The following is a 19,451-nucleotide window of genomic DNA, read 5'->3' as shown; positions in this document are numbered from 1 at the left end:
GCTGAGTAAACATTTGCGCACATCTATTCGTCTCTCTCTCTCTCTCTCTGATACTGTAATAATTATTTATGGCGAAAATTGTTTATTAATTATGGCGATATTTAAATCTTAATGATGTTCTCTTCATTAAAAATGTATTTATAAAATGTTACTAGACTGAATTGGTTTCTGAAACGTTCCGATGTACAGTAAGAGAAATGTAATGTGAGTCAATGATTTTAATAGCAACATCATGGTGAACAAATATGAGCTGGTCACTTGCATGATTTAATATGAAGCGTCCGTAATGGTCACGTCCGTAACGCATAATTAAGTTTGTTTTAATTAAGCCATTGAAGAGGAGTGGACCAACATTCCACAGGCCACAATCAACAACCTGATCAACTCTATGTAAAGGAGATGTGTTGCTCTGCGTGAGGCAAATGGTGGTCACACCAGATACTGACTGGTTTTCGGATCCCCACCCAGACCCCCCCAATACAGTAAAACTGCACATTTTAGAGTGGCCTTTTATTGTGGTCAGCCTAAAGCACACCTGTGCAATAATCAAGTGTGTGAAGCAGTTTTCTGATTACTATAGGTGTGACAGATGCACCCAGGGGGATCCTGAGATGGTCGGATGACCTATCTTGAAGTTGACAATCTGACCTTGAGGACAGACCAATCATTCAGGGAGTGCTGGCAACCAGAACACCATCAGAAGGACTTTCACCTTTCTCCGTTCTCCCTGTTGACATGGTCAAATCGTTCCCCATAGACTATATGCACCAGAGCCGTCTTGGGGTCATGAAAAAGTTGCTGCTAATGTGGATAAGAGGAAGACAGTTTTTCAATGGATCAAATAACAATGGATAAACCTGAAACAATAGCAGAAGGATTGGAGATAAATTGAGCTCTGCTCTGATTGGCTGTTTCACAGTGCGGCTCATTTCACTAGCTCACACAGCAGGAAGGAAACAGGGAGGAAATTATATATTTCAATACTTTCTCTCGCAGTTATATCGTCGGGTTTTTACTTTCACTTTTGCTTTTGTGATTCGCGATTGCATGAACTCCGTTTATACTATGGAGCAGCAGTACTTACCACACAGTTTACAAGATCAGATGCTTGTCAGTGGTGCTCAGGATCTGTAAATCAGTGATCTATATTAACTATTAGTGATCCCAACTGTTACCTCACAAGTCGGTGTTATGTTCTGATTCGCCTATTTTTCAGTGGTCTTTTTTACTCACGAGATTTACATAAGGAGGAGGAAACAATGGTGTTTGAGGCTCACGGTGTGTCATTTCCATGTACAGAACTCTTATTATTCAACTATGGCAAGGTAAATACAGTTTTCCATTGTATGGCACATTTAATCTTGGCACTCAACATACCCGGTTAAAAAAGTGACTGTTCGCCACTGCTTTTAGGGTATAGTATAAGTTGGTGAATTAGGATGCAGCACTTGTTTTCTAATCAGGCACTAAATAGAGAGTTACACATGAAAGGTCCTTCAGCGCCTCTGAGCTCTCGAGCGACCTGAGGACGTCATGCGAGTTGAAACTGAAACTTTTTCGACACTGGACTTTAAAAACTCTTATAAAGACTCTCATATCATGGTAAGTTCAGTTAGTCTTTACTTAAATTGTGTCATGTTATTATATTATGTTATTGTATGTCAAGAGTGTATCAAACACTACTATTGAACTAAATACACTGAAGTAATAATGCTGCCTTCATGTGCTGTCGGAAATATCCTTTTTCCCACTTCTGAACGAATTTCCATCAAATGGTCCCAGATACAGTTATGTGTACATAACTGAAATACAAACCGTTAACTGGTTGGCTGTATTTAGCAAAATATAAAACCTACAGTTAGCTACAGAAACTGCACTGTTCTTTGCCATTTTAAAAATGTACGGCTGTGTTCAGAATAGCACACTAATTTACTGCTTACTGCCCAGTACATAGTGCACACTGCCTACTATTTTTTCAGAATAGTGTAGGGTTGTGACAGTGAGGAAAGTTTGTGGAATTCATTGGAGTTCCTCTTTTCCTCGCTTTTCATTGCTTTTAAATAGCTTGTAAATACCTGTGTGCATTTTGCTTTCACTTTCAAATTAGCAGAAAGTCGGCATCAATTCTCGAATGGACAGCAACAAAACAGTACAATGACAAACTCACTTATATACACGATATTGCCAAAAGTATTGGGTCACCCCCTTCTAATGAACAGGTTTGACTACCTCAGTAATTTCGAGGAGTAAAAATCTTAATGTTTAAGCATATAATGATATTCTAGGGAATTGTTTGCTTCTAATTTTAAAGCAACAGTTTGGACAGGACCCTTTTCTATTCTAACATAACAATGCCTCTGTGTATGAGGCAAGGTTCAAAAAGAAATGACTGATTTAGTCAGTGTGGAAGAACTTGACTGGTCTGCAGAAAGCAAAATCCTAATCCAAGCTGAACACCTCTGGTGTGACTTTAAATGCAGACCTTGAGCCAAAAACTCATCACCAAACACCAATGACTTGTACACATGGGTACAGTCATTTTAGACACTTCCAAAACTGTTGCAACAGAGATGGAAATACAATTTTTAAATAAATGAATTATGTTTCCATCTTTGTTGCCACAGTTTTGGAAGTGCCTTTTTCTGTTCTAAAGAAGGGGGTGTCCCAATACGTTTGTCCATATAGTGTATGTACAAGTCATTGGTGTTTGGTGATGAGTTTTTGGCTCAAGGTCTGCATTTAAAGTCACACCAGAGGTGTTCAGCTTGAATTAGGACTTGGCTTTCTGCAGACCAGTCAAGTTCTTCCACACTGACTCAGTCAATCATTTCTTTTTGAACCTTGAGTTATACACAGAGGCATTGTCATGTTAGAATAGAAAAGGGTCCTGTCCAAACTGTTGCTTTAAAATTAGATCATTATAATCATTATTTGCTTTAACATTAAGATTTGTACTCATGGAAATGACTAAAGTAGTCAAACCTGTTCATTAGAAGTGGGTGACCCAATACTTTTGGCAATATAGTGTAAGTTAAAACAAATAAAAATACACCATGCTATAGGTCAAATATAAAATAACAAATAACTTACACAAAGTTTAAATAAAAAAAAAAAATAAATAAAAAAAAAATAAGAAATTGGCACTTTAACACCGACTATTGCAGCAAGCCTAGTGTGAAACAGTATACAGTATGCAACAAATAATGTTTCAGAGTAGTATGCTACAGTGTTGTCACATGATAAGCATTGAACATTAATTCAGCACAGCTGTCCAGACAAATAAATGTGCTAATCATTCTTTTTTTATGTACAAACCTGAGTGAAAATAATGTCTTTCCTTCTGACTCTCCTTGCCAATGGTCTTGATGTAACCTATAAAAATGTAGTTTGTTGGTGTAAAGTCAAGTTGATTCAATTAAGTCATGTGTTTCCACTTAAAATCAGTTGATTAGATTTTATTTTGCTCAACAAAAAATGTTAACATAAAAATGTGTTTACTGTAACAATATAGCTTCTTGCAGAAACAACTACTTTTTACTTCAATTATACATACACTACCAGTTTTTGAACCTTAAGATTTTTTATGTTTTTTACAGAAGTCTCTTCTGCTCACCAAGCCTACATTTATTTGATCCAAAGTACAGCAAAAACAGTAAAAATAAAGATTTTTACTATTTAAAATAAAGGTTTTCTATTTGAATATATTTTAAAATGTAATTTATTCCTGTGATTTCAAAGCTGAATTTTTAGCATCATTACTCCAGTCACATGATCAATTAGTAATCATTCTGATTTGCTGCTCAAAAATAATTTATGATTATTGTTATTATTATTATTATTATGTCAAAAACAAAGTCTCTGAAGACTGGAGTTCCGTCACCCCGCTTTGTTTCCGGGACCTCGAAATGTATAATAATAATAATAATAATTTTTATTTATATAGCGCCTTTCTAGCACTCAAGGTCACTTTACAAATCAGGCTTAAGGAACAGAGACAATAGACATCAATACACAAAAAAAAAATTTGGCACTGCTAGACAGTGCTTCTCCCCTGCGGGATTTTATGTAGCTAGCCATTCCCTTGGTCTGGGCAGCTCTTAGGAAGGTTCATTTCATAAGACCCTTTGGATATAGCTATCTGCGAATAACTGTGTTCTAGCTGAGATTGTTGGTAGCAATCTTCCAGCTCCTCTAGGCTTCCAGCCTCTTCAGTGGTCTTATGTATACCGGCTGCTATTGCTCACATAGCATAGCTATCTGAATATGGTTGTGTTCCTAGCTTGGATAGGGTCCAAGGGTTTAAAATACTAGGATTTACCTGTAAATGTTTTAAAATTATGAAATGCATGACAAACTAGTTTAAGGAAACAGAACCTTTCATACCTCCGCCAGATATGAGACATAATCCTTATTATTCTTTTATCATTATTCTTTTGTTTTTTATTCAGCCTTTATACTAGCAATAAAACGTTTACCAAGCCACATCGCTTTAATCCCAGTATGCATTTACCCAACTATTATCAAAAGTATTTCTAAATAAATACAACAAAACATTTTCTTGCGACCTTACGTGAAGTATCATGACAAAATGCATTAAGAAGAAGAATTGGATCTGTTCTGCAGGTGCATTAGAGCTAACATTAATATAATGCTACTACATAAGACAATTTATGAGATTAATAGTACACTTTTACTCAAAACTCACTTTAAACCTCCATCTAGTGTTTGTAATAACTTCCTTTTGCGATCACATGTGGAATTTGGCCGTTTACTGTTGTTAAAATATGCCATTTATAGCCTTTTGTAATTGCTGTACAAATTAGCATTTCAGATGAAAGGTTACACATTCATTATTGTTATGAAAATATCCAAATCTCAAGAAAATCATATACAAACCATATCCTATCGTAATCGTGTGTTTATTATCTTATATAATCTATAGTGGCTGTTGTCATGTTTATTTCTGCTGTGTAAAAGCCTTAACATGTATGCTCTGGCTGAAACTCAAGTTCACTTAGTTCACATTCATGGTGACCCAAAATAGCACATTTGAGTACACTTAGATGAACTTAAGTCTGTCTTAAGAAGCACTAAAAATAATTTTTAGTATATTAAGTACAAAATTAGTGTGCAAACATATAGCACTTTAAGTACATTAGGAAAGTGCACTTTTTTCACCTGGGCTAAATGCATAAATGTTAATGTAATATTAATATGATGTTGTCAGTGTTTCCATATACAGGGATAAAGTCAGTCTTTGAAATGAGGAAAAGTCTGAGAGCTCTGGAACCCAGCTGTGTATCTCTGAAGAGCAATCAATCCATAAATCATCCTCCTACATTCAGTCATGAACCAGTGACTTCTGACCCCAGGTAAGACACCGTCCAGTACTTAAGAAAATATAATTATTTCTACAACATCACAGATCATCTGAACTATTATTGTGTTAATTACAGTGTAAAGATGCATATGAATTATTGTATCACCTGTCACCAGAAGGGGGAGTCAGATCACCAGCACCCAGCGGTTTTTACGGTGCCCGGGGGGGCCGTCTTTGGTTCACTTAGTTTTGTCGTGGCCACGACATATTAAGTCGAGGGAATGTGATATTATGTCGTGGCCTCGAGATGTTACGTTGAGGGAACAACATCCATTTCTCGTGACCACGACTTCTTATGTTGAGGGAACCACATATTTTTCTCCTGGCAACGAGTTTAATGCGTAAACAAAATACGTGACCATAGCAACCTGGTATTATCAGAGATTGATAAAACATTTTTATTAACATTAAACATTTCATTTAATATTTGTATATTATTATTATTATTATTAGGTTATATTAACTTGTTAGGGCTATTTTTTAATATTTATTTCATATAAATATAATATTTTACTATTTCCCCTTTCAATTCCTGTATCGCTTTACCTAATTAACGTTCTGTATAATTATGCTATTTGCGACCATATATTTTGAAAATAATGTAAACGCCTGACAATTATGCCAATACTTTATGATTGTAGGCTATTTATGCTAGTGCGTGATGATAAATGAGCGTGTTGTGTTTTCATTTACAAATGAAACTACATGAATGATTCATTCCTCAACCAAACACTAGGCAGTAGGCTATAATATTAATAATTATTAATTCGCAGAAAAAAAAGAAATATATGTTGAAATTCAACCTTTAAACTGCATTTCCAATAGGCTATAAATTCCAGTCAGCATAATCAAAGCTTTATGTCGAGCATTTAGAGTAGGCTTATTTACAAAACTAGTCAGAACGTTATGTAAAGAGATCGAAATGAAGGGAAAAAAACGAATATAAAAATATAATAATAGGCTAATAATAATAATGATGATGATGATGATAATAGCTAATAATAATATACAAATATTACAGAAAAAGACAATCAGTTAATGGACACACACAGCTAGCAAGACTGTGGGATGGATAAAAATGTTTTCTTGTAGGTCTATTTTATTTTATGTACTTTTTGTAACATTTAGCCTATTCATGATAAACTTAATACGAATGCTGTGTACATCGCGTGCCATTGCCTACAGTCCGGTAGCCTATGGTCATTGGTCAATATAATAATTTAATTATGTAATAATTTCTATAATAATTAATATAATCATTTCTTAATTAAAAATAAAATATTAATGAATCCATCTCTGATAATCCCAGGTTGCTATGCTATGGTTTATTTATGCATTAAACTCGTGGCCACAAGAAAAATGTCGTTCCCTCAGCATAAGAAGTCGTGGCCACGAGAAATGGATGTTGTTCCCTCAACATAACATCTCGAGGCCACGACATAAGGATGTCGTTACCGCGACAAAACGATCTCATGGCCACGACATAATATCACGTTCCCACGAGTTAATATGACGCTCCCACGAATTAATATCTCGTGGCTATGACAAAACTAAGTGAACCGAAGACGTCCCCTCCCGGGCACTGTATGTTTTGATTTAAGTAATAATAACTTAAACAAATACAGGTAACTTACAAAATTAAAGTTCATTGAAAATATATTTCTTTTATATATATTAAAAGTTTGTTTTGTAGCAAAAGCAGATAACTCCAACACTCGTTTTTTTTTTGGCAAAAGCAGATAACTCCACATTTCATGTTTTAGAGTTTAAAAAAAACCCACTCATTTAATCTTTGTAATCTCCTCAGTTGACAATGTAGATGCCTGACAAAGGTTGTTATTGTTGTGATCATAGATTTATGGATGTGATTACACGCAATACACAGAGCTTTTCCCTCACCATTGTAACACGCTGCTATTGCAAGGTTCTGTGAAAAGGTTTCAGCTTTTAATTTTCTTTTACGCCCTGAAGAAGATATCACGGGTTCATCAAGTTCACCGAAATTATCCATCCTCGATCACTTTTAGTCAGCTTTGACGAAACTCCTCTCAGCTAGCACATCTTTTCAAAGTGAAAGTAGCCTTGTCACCTGACCTGAATACAGCGCGCTTATTTGCTAAAATGGACTTATCGGCTTCTGTTCACAAACAGTAAAGGAACTCGCGATGCCTTGAAAGTGGACAATACCGGCTTTTTTGACAAAACGTGTTTAGGGTTCAGATCGCACTATATGTGGAGAATAATGCACGGCACTCAGTTCATTTTTTTTTAAAAAGTGGTGTTCATCAGTTTTTGCAAATAAACTCTTCAATTATACTGTAGACATGCATTTAACAGGAGTTTGTCTTAAGTTGCTGTTCCTTGTATGTTTTATTCACAAACATGTTTGTATTTTATTACCAATTAGAGATGATCAGACTGGAGCCCAGGATTCTCCTAAACCAGTGGATGATGAACTACAGACAGTCAAAGACCAGCTCAAAACCAGCATGAAGAACAAGTATGAGAGATTATTTGAGGGAATGAAACTCCAGGAGGATGAAACCCTCCTGAACAGGATCTATACACAGCTCTACATCATAGAGGGAGAGAGCGAAGGAGTGAATGAAGAGCATGAGGTTTTACAGATGGAGAAAACAGACAGAACACAAGACTCACAAGACACTCCAATCTACTGCAATGACATCTTTAAAGCCTCACCAGAACCAGGATGTGAGGAGAAAGACCAAATCAAGACTGTTCTGACTAAAGGCATTGCTGGAATCGGAAAAACCGTCTCTGTGCAGAAGTTCATTCTGGACTGGGCCGAGGGAAAAGCCAATCAGGATGTAGATTTTATGTTTTTGCTTCCATTTCGAGAGCTGAACTTGATCCGAGATAATCAGTACAGTCTTCACAGACTTTTGCTGGACATTTATCCTGAACTTCAAGATCTGGACTCAAGGATTTATGATCAGTGTAAAGTTGTGTTCATCTTTGATGGTCTGGATGAAAGCAGAATCACACTGATGTTTTCAGACGCTCAGAAAGTTTGTGATGTGACTAAGACTTCATCAGTGGATGTGTTGATGTCAAACCTCATGAAAGGAGATCTGCTTCCCTCTGCTCTCATCTGGATCACCTCCAGACCAGCAGCAGCCAATCAGATCCCCTCCAAATATATCAACCGTCTGACAGAAATTCAGGGATTCAATGAGCCTCAGAAGGAGGAATATTTCAGGAAGAGAATTAGTGACCAGCATCAAGCCAGCAGAATCATCTCACACATCAGAAGAGCAAGAAGCCTCCACATAATGTGCCACATCCCTGTCTTCTGCTGGATCTCATCCACTGTGCTTCAGAAGCTCCTGGAAGAAGATCTGAGTGCAGAAATCCCTCAAACTCTGACTGAAATGTACATCCACTTCCTGCTGATTCAGATCAACACGAGGAACCAGAAGTATGAAGAGAGAAATCCAGAGAAACTCCAGTCCAACAGAGAAGTGATTGTGAAACTTGCTGAAGTGGCTTTCAAACAGCTGATGAAGGGCAATGTGATGTTCTATGAGGAGGACCTGATTGAGAGCGGCATAGACATCACTGACGCCTCAGTGTATTCTGGGATTTGCACTGAGATCTTTAAGGAGGAATCTGTGATTCATCAGAGGAAAGTCTACAGCTTCATTCATCTGAGCGTTCAGGAGTTTCTCGCTGCTTTCTATGTGTTTTACTGCTATTTAACAAAGAATATGGAGTCACTACAGTTCTTTCTGTATGAATTCAGATTTTACAGGTTTGGAGACTCTCTGTATGATTTATTGACATCAGCAGTAGTTAAAACTCTCAAGAGTGAGAATGGACAGCTGGATCTGTTCCTGCGGTTCCTGCTTGGTGTCTCACTGGAGTCCAATCAGAGACTCTTACAGGATCTACTGACACACACAGAGAACAGCCCACAGAGCATCAGGAGAACCACACAGTACATTAAAGAGAAGATCAAAGGTTTCCATAATCTCTCATCTGATCAATCTATCAATCTGTTCCTCTGTCTGCTGGAGGTGAAAGATCAGACTCTGTCCAGAGAGATTCAGAAGTTTGTGAAATCAGACAAACACTCAGAGAAGAAACTCTCTCCTGCTCACTGCTCATCAATTGCCTACATGCTTCAGATGTCAGAGGAGCCGCTGGATGAGCTGAACCCCATGAAATACAACACATCTTATGAGGGTAGAAAAAGACTGATACCAGCTGTAATCAACTGCACAACAGCTCTGTGAGTGTTAATTATTAACAAATGAAGAATCATGTTTAATAATGGATATAGCATTTTTCACCCTATAGCCCAAGACTAGTTGCCCACTGAAGCTAAGCAGGGTTGAGCCAGGTCAGTACATGGATGGGAGACCTCCTAGGGAAAACTAGGTTGCTGCTGTAAGAGGTGTTACAGCACCGTCCTTTGAATGAGATGTTAAAAATCTCTTGGCACTTTTCATAATGAGTAGGGGTTGTAACCCCAGTGTCCTGGCTAACATCCAATCAAGGCACTTATCAATCATGGCCTCCTAATAATCCCCATTCACTGAATTGGCTCTATTACTTTTTCCTCTCCACCTATAGCTGGCTTGTGGTGAGTTCACTGGCACTGTTGTACTGTGGCTGCCATTGCATCATCCAAGCGGATGCTGCACATTGGAGGTGGATGAGGAGAGACCCCTTGATTTGATTATATATAATGCTTTGGGTGTACAGTAGTACATAGTAAAGTGTTACAAAAATGGCTCATTCATTCATTCTATAAAATCAGTCAAGTTCAAGTTCAGCTTTATTGTCATTTGGCTACATGTGTTGACATACAGTGGAATGAAATGTTTTGCCTCGCAAGACCACAGTGCTTCATATTTAAACATAATATAAACATACAACAATAGAAGAAAGAAACAATTATGAACCTATACATGGCTAACATACTGAGAGCGGTAATCTAACTATACATATACAGTAGATAGTTGACTTTATATACATAATCTTAGACAAACTATTCAAGCACTTTTACGTAAATACTAGACAGAGTATTTATGTAAAAGAGTAAAATACAGAGTACCGATACCTGTATTTTCATGCCATTTGTAATTAAAAAAAAATACTGGGTACAGACACCAAAAGAATATGAGTTATGTTATATGACTTAGATCATTTAGCAAATAGATTTCCTTCAGTTATTTTCACACTTAATTATACCCATTAAAAAGTATTGTACAAGCTTTTGTTACTTTCACTGTTCATTTTATTGCTAAATCATATTTCATCTGTAATTTAACAGTGCATTAGAGCTGCTCCATTGCAGCGGCTCAGTACTGTAATTGTAAGACATTTTCTTGTAACAATGCAAGGAACCGCTCATTATGCATACATCCTGTAACAGCGATGAACATATTTTCTGAAGCATAAGTTGCATTTTTTATCATCTGAAATGAGCTGCGACTTATATTCCATAGCCACTCATATAATGCAATTAACGTCAACAAGCAAAACATTCCCAACGTGCGCACAGATTTGTATTGGTGCAGAGAGACACGTACAGGCTACTAGTTTCACTTTCGCTTTAAATAAAGTGTATGCTTGACGGTTAAAATAAATCTTGTTTATAGTGAATGCCCCTATAATTTTGTTTATTTAATACAACCCGAATTCCGGAAATGTTAGAACGTTTTTTAAATTTGAATATAATGACAATTTCAAATCACATGAGCCAATATTTTATTCACAATAGAACATAGATAACATAACAAATTTTTAAACTGAGAAATTTTACAATTTAATGCACAAAATGAGCTCATTTCAAATTTGATGCCTGCTACAGGTCTCAAAATAGTTGGGACGGGGGCATGTTTACCATGGTGTAGCATCTCCTCTTCTTTTCAAAACAGTTCAAAGACGTCTGGGCATCGAGGTTATGAGTTTCTGGAGTTTTGGTGTTGGAATTTGGTCCCATTCTTGCCTGATATAGGTTTCCAGCTGCTGAAGAGTTTGTGGTTGTCTTTGACGTATTTTTTGTTTAATGATGCACCAAATGTTCTCTATAGGTGAAAGATCTGGGCCCGTATTCATGAAAAATCATAGTGCTAAGAGTTGCTAGAAATGTGGGTGTTTCCTCTTAAAATTAAAGAAAAGATCCTAGTAAAGAAAAAAGAAATTCAGAAAGCATCTTAACCCTTAAAAGAGGTCTTAAGGTCCAAAATTGTTAGAAGTAAGAGGCTTAAGAGTTTCTTTAGCAGTGGAGAAAATGGACGAAACATGAAGAGAGAGAAGAAATGTGTTGCACATAATGCATGCCAGTGCGTTAATAAGATGCTACATATTAGATCGTGCAGGGATCATGTTTGTGACCGATCTTATTAGAGACACGCTAACATCTCCGACACCGCGCAGAAATGCCATAGCACCAGAAATGGACGTAATCACTACAGTAACTACATTAACATATTTGGCAAATGGAAAAATGCAACTCTGCAGCAGCGATGATTTGGGTCTGTTACAGCACTTTCAGAACCTTATTGTGTCGCTGTTCATTTCCTATAAAATACGTTAAGTATGACAGCGTGGTAAATAAAAAAATAAAGAATATATATACATATATGTGTGTGTGTGTGTGTGTGAGAGATAGAGAGAGAGTACGGTGAAACAGGAAAATGACACCTGTAATTTCAAAGCGAAGGCTTAATAATAAACCCTACTCTTAAAAGCGCTCTTTTATTTTCTTCTTGGACAACCAACCAATCACAGTCTTCAAAAGACTGTGTCATAGCTAGCAACGGGGTCAGCCCCGCCTCCTCACTAAGATAAAAGTTTTTGCGTTTTCCTCGCTCAGAGTTACTCTCAGATTGCTCCTGAATCACTTTTAAGCTAAGACTCTTAGTTAGAAATTTTTTAGCTTAATTAGGAGCTCTCTAAAAGGATTCTTAGAATCTTTAAGAATATGGGCCCAGATGTCAATTAACTTAATTAGTTGCTAGATAAATTTCTTTCTTTTTCAGCCCTTTGTTGCCCCCGTGCCAACTTTTTTGAGGCTTGTAGCAGGCATCAAATTTGAAATGAGCTCATTTAATGGATAAAAGTGTAAAATTTATCTGTTTAAACATTTATGTTCTCTATGTTCTATTGTGAATAAAATATTGGCTCATGTGATTTGAAAGTCTTTTAGTTTTCATTTTATTCAAATAAAAAAAAAAATGTCCCAACATTTCCAGAATTCAGGTTATACTTCTAATTTAGTTGGAAGTTTAGTCTAAATGATGCATGTGCTGAGTGAGAAAACAACAATCAAGATTATGCAACAGAAGTGCGCTCTCTTTTTCTCACTCTCCCTCCCGTCTCTCCTTAACGTCAAGTAACTTAAATAACTTGTGCATTATTTTACTTACATGCTTTTGACATATCCGACCAATGTCTGTGAGAAAGAGATATTCGCACAACAAGCATGCACATCTGCACCACCAAGTGTTCAATCCACTCAGTGTGCTTTACGTAACAGATCAATCACATCAGCTATACAGGCGTGAATATTGAATTTTTAACTTTAACATTATTAATTACATACATGTACTTCATAGACATCCTTAATCTCTAATAACTCCATTCTGCTCTCTGTTGTTCTGTTGTCTGTGTTTCTTTGTCTGGACACAGCTCTGTTCACATGCTGTGTGGTATCGGCTTCTGGTATCAGGGCACTTTAATGAGTATGAGTACGAGTGCTGTATCGGGCCTGATACCGGTGCATCCCTAATAAATACTTTATATTATATTGTGTACAGTATTTTACATAAATACTGTACATGATATAATTTCCTACATGAGACATTTTCTACTTAATAACAAGCTTAGAATCTTAAAGGGGTCATGACATGCTTTTTTATTATTTTAATGTGTTCCTTGAGGTTCACTTATAATGTTAGTAAAGTTTTTGGCTGTTGTGATTGTCTAACATCATTGCATCTCTCTTCTTGTCACTTCACTGCTGCTGGACACTCATGAAACTGATCAGGTAAAGAAGGCACTGAAGTGCTGTTCTGGAGGTGCTCAGAAGCAAATATCTACTACGGTACCATATCACAATGTGGAGGCAATAGAAAACTGTCATTTAGCAGCTTGGTTTCATCAAATTATCTTTTTGCAGTGAGGAGGAATTTTTGAGGTCTTGAATGTGTAAATATTTGAATCACAGAAGTAGCTGAAGAAACAGCCAGGTGCTTGTCTGATCTCTGATCTTAATGAACCTGAAATGATCAGATTATCTCCTTACGCTCAGGGGCTCAATTTATTGTGATTCAGGCTGGAATGATACAAATATTTTGTTTCAGGTTCCTGAGGACATACAGCTGTCAGTCTCTCTTACATCTTTATTGTTATTTAATTTTTGTTTTAATTTTTGTTATTATTTCATCTCTTCTAGTCTTGCTGGCTGTAATCTCACTGGTCAGTGTTGTGAGAGTTTGTCATCAGCTCTACGATACTCAAACTGTGTCCTGACAGAGCTGGATCTGAGTAACAATGACTTGCAGGATTCAGGAGTGAAGCTGCTCTCGGATGGACTGAAGAATTCAAACTGTCAGCTTCAGATACTGAGGTTTGATTTTCACTTTCAGTTTTATTGATTTTATTTTATTGAAATGAAAGAAAAAAAGGATGTGAGGCTGGAGCTGAACAGAAGCTGATACAGCTTCACATGCACTTCTCTCTTCTTCACAGCAATACACTGCTCTGCGCTATTCTCCTCTCATCATATAACTCGAAACAGAAACAAATGCAAAAAGAGAACTGATCACATGACACCTTACACAACCTTTGATATGTAATTTACTTCACAACAGTACTTTTGTTAATATAGATTTAATTTCTCTTAAACCTTCTACACACTGCACGATTTTAGCAATCCTATAAGATCATTGGCAGATCACACTGCAAGATGGATCTAATAAACTTGGGTATGACATGCATGTACACTGTATGATGATGACACCTATTGACTCGTAGGCTACGGCTACGATACACGTTACTATAGAAGAGTAAAAGGTCATCAGTGTGAAGAAATCTAGAATAGGTAGATAGATAGATACATTTTTGTATAAAAAGATAGCGCCCCCCCTCCCCCCATCTATTTTTTTTTTTTCATTATAATGTCTGGTGGATCATTTTGTGTGTACTTCTCCTTTAAGACGCGAGGGAGAACTGAATTCGGTAATCGTGTGCTGTTTGAGAGGCGATTTTGTGCGGGATTTGGCTGTGTTAAGGGGGTCATATGATGCGATTTCAAGTTTTCCTTTCTCTTTGGAGTGTTACAAGCTGTTTGTGCATAGATAAGATCCCTAAAGTTGCAAAGACTAAAGTCTCAAACCCAAAGAGATATTCTTTATAAAAGTTAAGACTCTGCCCTCCTAAAACGGCTCATTCAAACACGCCCCCACATGTCTACGTCACGGTGTGGGAAGATTTGCATAACACCGCCCAAACGTTCACGCAATGAAAGAAGGCATAACTTTTATTCTTGCTGTAGTATTGTTGCTGCAGACGCCATGGCATGGAGATGTTGTGTGTTTCATTGTGAAAGCGAAAGTACTTTGTTTGGCCTTCCAAATGAAGTACACAACTAGAAATCAGTGGTTAAGTTATATTTACAACACTGTTCCAGAACAGTACAATGCAAATATTCGAGTGTGTGCAGCGCATTTTACGGAGGACTATTTCCTGATCCTGGGAGAGAGTAGCCTACAATGTGAACACTATGAATGGCTGTGAACAGCAATTCCAATGTCGCAAGGACAGTCTGGTGCTTCTGACTCACAGCCTGTAAGTACGTTTCGATATTTAAAGAATTTGCTACATAGACTGTAAAAAGGCCGGGACATGGCATCACAACATGGGAAGGGCCGTAACATTTCCATCACACGCTTGAGGTATTTGGCCAATCACAACGGTCACAGCTGGTCAATCAGAGCACACCTCGCTTCTCAGAATGATAAGCTTTGTAAAAATCAGCGCGTTTCAGAAAGGCGGAGCATAGAGGAGCAAAAATAATGTACAGTATGTGGAAAATAATGTGTTTTTTGAACCTCGAACCGCGTAAACACATTGAATTACACCAAATACACAAAATAATGTTATTTTTAGCAACATCATATGACCCCTTTAAGCAGTGGTGGAAAGAGTACTAAGAAATTGTACTTAAAAGTATTGCTACTTAAGGAATAATTTACTTAAGTACAAGTAAAAGTACTGAAAAATAATATGACTCAAGTAAGAGTAAAAAAGCAGTTTGCTGAAAAACTACTCAAGTTACTGCGTTACAAAGTAGTTTAGTATTATTTTTCTATTTTTACCCAAAATGAAACGATGTGAGCATTATGGAGCAGGGTTAACCCTTACCCTAAAACTCATGTACTGTAATGTCTGCTTCACAGGTGAGACCCAGGAAATCCCTTATATTATATTAAATTCATCAGATATCACTACAGCTGAATAACGTAGATAGAGATGCTTTGACTTATGAAACATGGAAGACAATAAACACAACTACAATGCAATGCTAATTGACATAGCTTGTATCACAGTATAGAATGTTATAAAATATATTTTCTGTCACAATGTGATAAGAAGCAGCATGGATCCACAGAAGCTAACTGTTTCAAACGACTGATGTTATATAGTCAATTTGGAGCAAGACATGATATTACTCTCATAAATTGTCATGTTTGACGCTATGTTAAGCGAACATACAACCTATTCCTGCTGCCAGGAGCAACTGTTTTATAACTAATTTTGAAAAATACATTCTTATATAAGGTTATGTGGTTATTTTTAAGAAGGGCAAAAGCAAAGAAGGGTAAAGGAAGGTTTAAAAGAAAAGAAAGGGTTTAAAACAGTGTGAATAGAAAGGTGCCAGTAAAAAATAATGTGGGGTATGGGTAAGGTTGGGCATTGTTTGAATTTCAATTATTCCAATTTTTGTCAATTCCTAATTTCTATTCCAATATAAAAAATTAAAATGTAATAAATAAATATGTATGAAAAATCTTAGATATCATTTTATTGCAAAATGTTTCATTGTTAGCTGAATACTATGAATAAAAATCAACAGCCTAAAGAGCACTTACACAAGGATGTGTGTGCAGCAGAGAAAACTGTGACTGTGAGTCTTCTTGACTTGAATGGTTTAAAATCACATTGAAAGTGTAGTTTGTTATAATAACAAAGGCGGACTCCAGGCACATTTTCGGTAGGATGAAAAAAAGAGCATTTTATTTAATATGTTAACCCATACCTAGGTTTGGGAATCCAAAATCTATTCCAATTCTGGAATAGGATGCTTAAAGGGATACTCCACCCCAAAATGAAAATTTTGTCATTAATCACTTACCCCCATGTCGTTCCAAACCCATAAAAGCTTCGTTCGTCCTCGGAACACAATTTAAGATATTTTGGATGAAAACCAGGAGGTTTGTGACCGTCCCATTGGCTGCCAAGTAAATTACACTGTCAAGGTACAGAAAAGTTAAAAAAAACATTGTCAAAATAGTCCATCTGCCATCAGTGGTTCAATCAGAATTTTATGAAGCGACGAGAATACTTTTTGTACTTGAACTACTGATGGCAGATGGACTATTTTGACTATGTTTTTTATACTTTTCTGTGCCTTGACAGTGTAATTTACTTGGCATTTGATGACAATCACAAGCCTCCTGGTTTTCATCCAAAATATTTTAAATTGTGTTCTGAAGAGGAACGAAGCTTTTACGGGTTTGGAACGACATGGGGGGTAAGTGATTAATGACAAAATTTTCATTTTAGGGTGGAGTATCCCTTTAAGGTCAGGAATCGTCTACTTGTTATAAAATTAAAATTTCGATTCCTCTTATTGATTCCTTTGTGTGCATTTTAATATGACTTTAAACCATTCAAGCACAAGAGGACTCATGCTCTGTTTTCTGTACTGCACACATAGGGGCGTAGTCATCATTTCAGAAATAAGGGGGACAGAAATGTAAAAAAAAAAGAACAAATTTTGACTTTTGTCTAATTGACAGGCTTTATTTTTTCTTATGTCTTTTAATTGGCTAAGAAATCAAATACACTGCTGGACGGTAACCAATAATTTGTATTCTATAATACTTTTTTTTTTTGGCATTTTCCTAATGACAATTTCACGATTGGTTTATACAGACACATAATAAGGCAGAATACTTTCTATACTTTAATAAATGTTATGTCAATTAGCACTGTATTGTTCATATACTATATTAATTACCTGGAAATAACCTAAAATTAAATTACCTTTTTTTTAGCTACAGCGATAGCGGGATGCCTTTGTCCATATTAGGGATTTCCTGCACATTGTAAGTTATTATATCTTACTTCTACGAGGCCGTTTTGGACTTTCTGCGTAAGAGTGCCCTCTGGCTTCGAGTATGAATGAAACATGCTCTGCATGAGAGTGTTTAGCGCTCCATGATGTTCACATCGTCTTGTTTTGGATATGAATAAATCATCCAGTCATACATAGACTATCTTGTTTCTTTGCCCATGTGCACACATATCCAAAGCACGCACACAGAAAAAGTGATTTTAAATATATCTGATTAACAGATAAATCATGGTTGATCTATCAGCCAGATGCGTGTAAAAATGCATGCGCTCTAATTTCAATGTTGTTAATGTTGAGGTTATTTTAGCTTCGTACATTTAGTTTAAATCGCGCTTTTCATATTTATCCATTTGTATGCTCTTTCTTACTCACAGACGCTGACATTTTTTACGTTTTATGAAACGTGCAGTAAGTGTATGCAAACGTATGCTCAGAGTGTTTAAGTTCAAATGTGCGCATCTACCCTCCTTTCCACACAGGAGATTAGTTCTAACTGGATCTCTGTGCAATCGTCCCTCCCTAATATTTTAATTTCATTTTTATTTCTTAAAAAATATGTCATAAGATTTTCGTTGAACATTTTAAAGACAGGAAAACTTACTATACAGCAGTGTTGTCAAAACTTGTTCCTGGAGGGCCACTGTCCTGCAGTTTATGTCCAATCCTAATTAAAAACACCTGAACCAGTTAATCACGGTCCTCAGACTGACTGGAAACTTCCAGACAAGTATGTTGGAGCTGGTTGGAGCTACAATTTGCAGGATGTTGGCCCTCCAGGGGCAGGATTGGACACCCCTGCTGTACAGTGTAATGGAAAACAATGAGAAACCTAGATATCATATATCAGAGAAGTGATAATTATTTAAATAGATTTTAAATAGAATATTTAAATAGAAATTTCTGTCCAGATGTCTTGGTGCTCATTTTAATCAGTGTTTTAATCACTCTTGTTTTATTATAGACTGTCTATCTGTAATCTCACTCATCATTGCTGTGAGAGTTTGTCATCAGCTCTTCAATCCTCAAACTGTGTCATGAGAGAGCTGGATCTGAGTAACAATGACCTGCAGGATTCAGGAGTGAAGCTGCTCTCGGATGGACTGAAGAATACAAACTGTCAGCTGCAGATACTGAGGTGTGAAAGCACATAATTTCAGTCAGTCCGTTACAATATTGATGTTTGTCTCTAGATGATCTGACTGTTGATCTGTGTGTTCTGCTCTCTTTCAGTCTTGCTGGCTGTAATCTCACTGCTCAGTGTTGTGAGAGTTTGTCATCAGTTCTTCAATCCTCAAAGTGCATTTTGAGAGAGCTGGATCTGAGTAACAATGACCTGCAGGATTCAGGAGTGAAGCTGCTCTCGGATGGACTGAAGAATACAAACTGTCAGCAGCAGATACTGAGGTGTGATTTTCACATTCATTTTCATTAGTTTTATTGAAATAAAAGGAAACCAGGCAAATAAAAGGAAACAAAGCAATGTCCAATCAAATTTATTTGTATAGTGCTTTTCACAATCCAAATGCTTTCCGAGCTGCTTTCATAAAAATTGTCTTGATGTCCTAAAGCCACAGTGAGCTGCCAAAGATGAAAAAATATTGTAAGATGTTTAAGTAGTGGGTGAGAAAAACCTAGAGAGGAGACAATCCTCTTCTGACATCACAATGAATGTACATA

At 36.6% G+C, this 19,451-nt stretch overlaps 1 protein-coding gene across 1 annotated transcript in view; it reads left to right on the top strand.

Annotated features, from left to right (window-relative positions):
* Nucleotides 1-992: 992 nt before the first annotated feature.
* LOC131539367 (NACHT, LRR and PYD domains-containing protein 12-like) overlaps nucleotides 993-19,451 on the top strand; it is a 28,791-nt gene continuing 10,332 nt past the window's right edge. Inside the window, exons 1-6 of the mRNA XM_058773909.1 lie at nucleotides 993-1,602; nucleotides 5,228-5,372; nucleotides 7,788-9,632; nucleotides 13,809-13,982; nucleotides 18,736-18,909; nucleotides 19,005-19,178. Of these exons, the coding sequence (XP_058629892.1) occupies nucleotides 5,263-5,372; nucleotides 7,788-9,632; nucleotides 13,809-13,982; nucleotides 18,736-18,909; nucleotides 19,005-19,178 (2,477 nt within the window). The 5' untranslated portion in view covers nucleotides 993-1,602; nucleotides 5,228-5,262. The remainder of the gene's footprint in view (nucleotides 1,603-5,227; nucleotides 5,373-7,787; nucleotides 9,633-13,808; nucleotides 13,983-18,735; nucleotides 18,910-19,004; nucleotides 19,179-19,451) is intronic.

The sequence above is a fragment of the Onychostoma macrolepis genome, chromosome 04 (genome assembly GCF_012432095.1).
Source record: "Onychostoma macrolepis isolate SWU-2019 chromosome 04, ASM1243209v1, whole genome shotgun sequence".
Taxonomy (NCBI): Eukaryota; Metazoa; Chordata; class Actinopteri; order Cypriniformes; family Cyprinidae; genus Onychostoma; species Onychostoma macrolepis.
The sequence above is the reverse complement of the archived record's forward strand: the minus strand, read 5'-3'. Positions and strand labels throughout refer to the sequence as shown.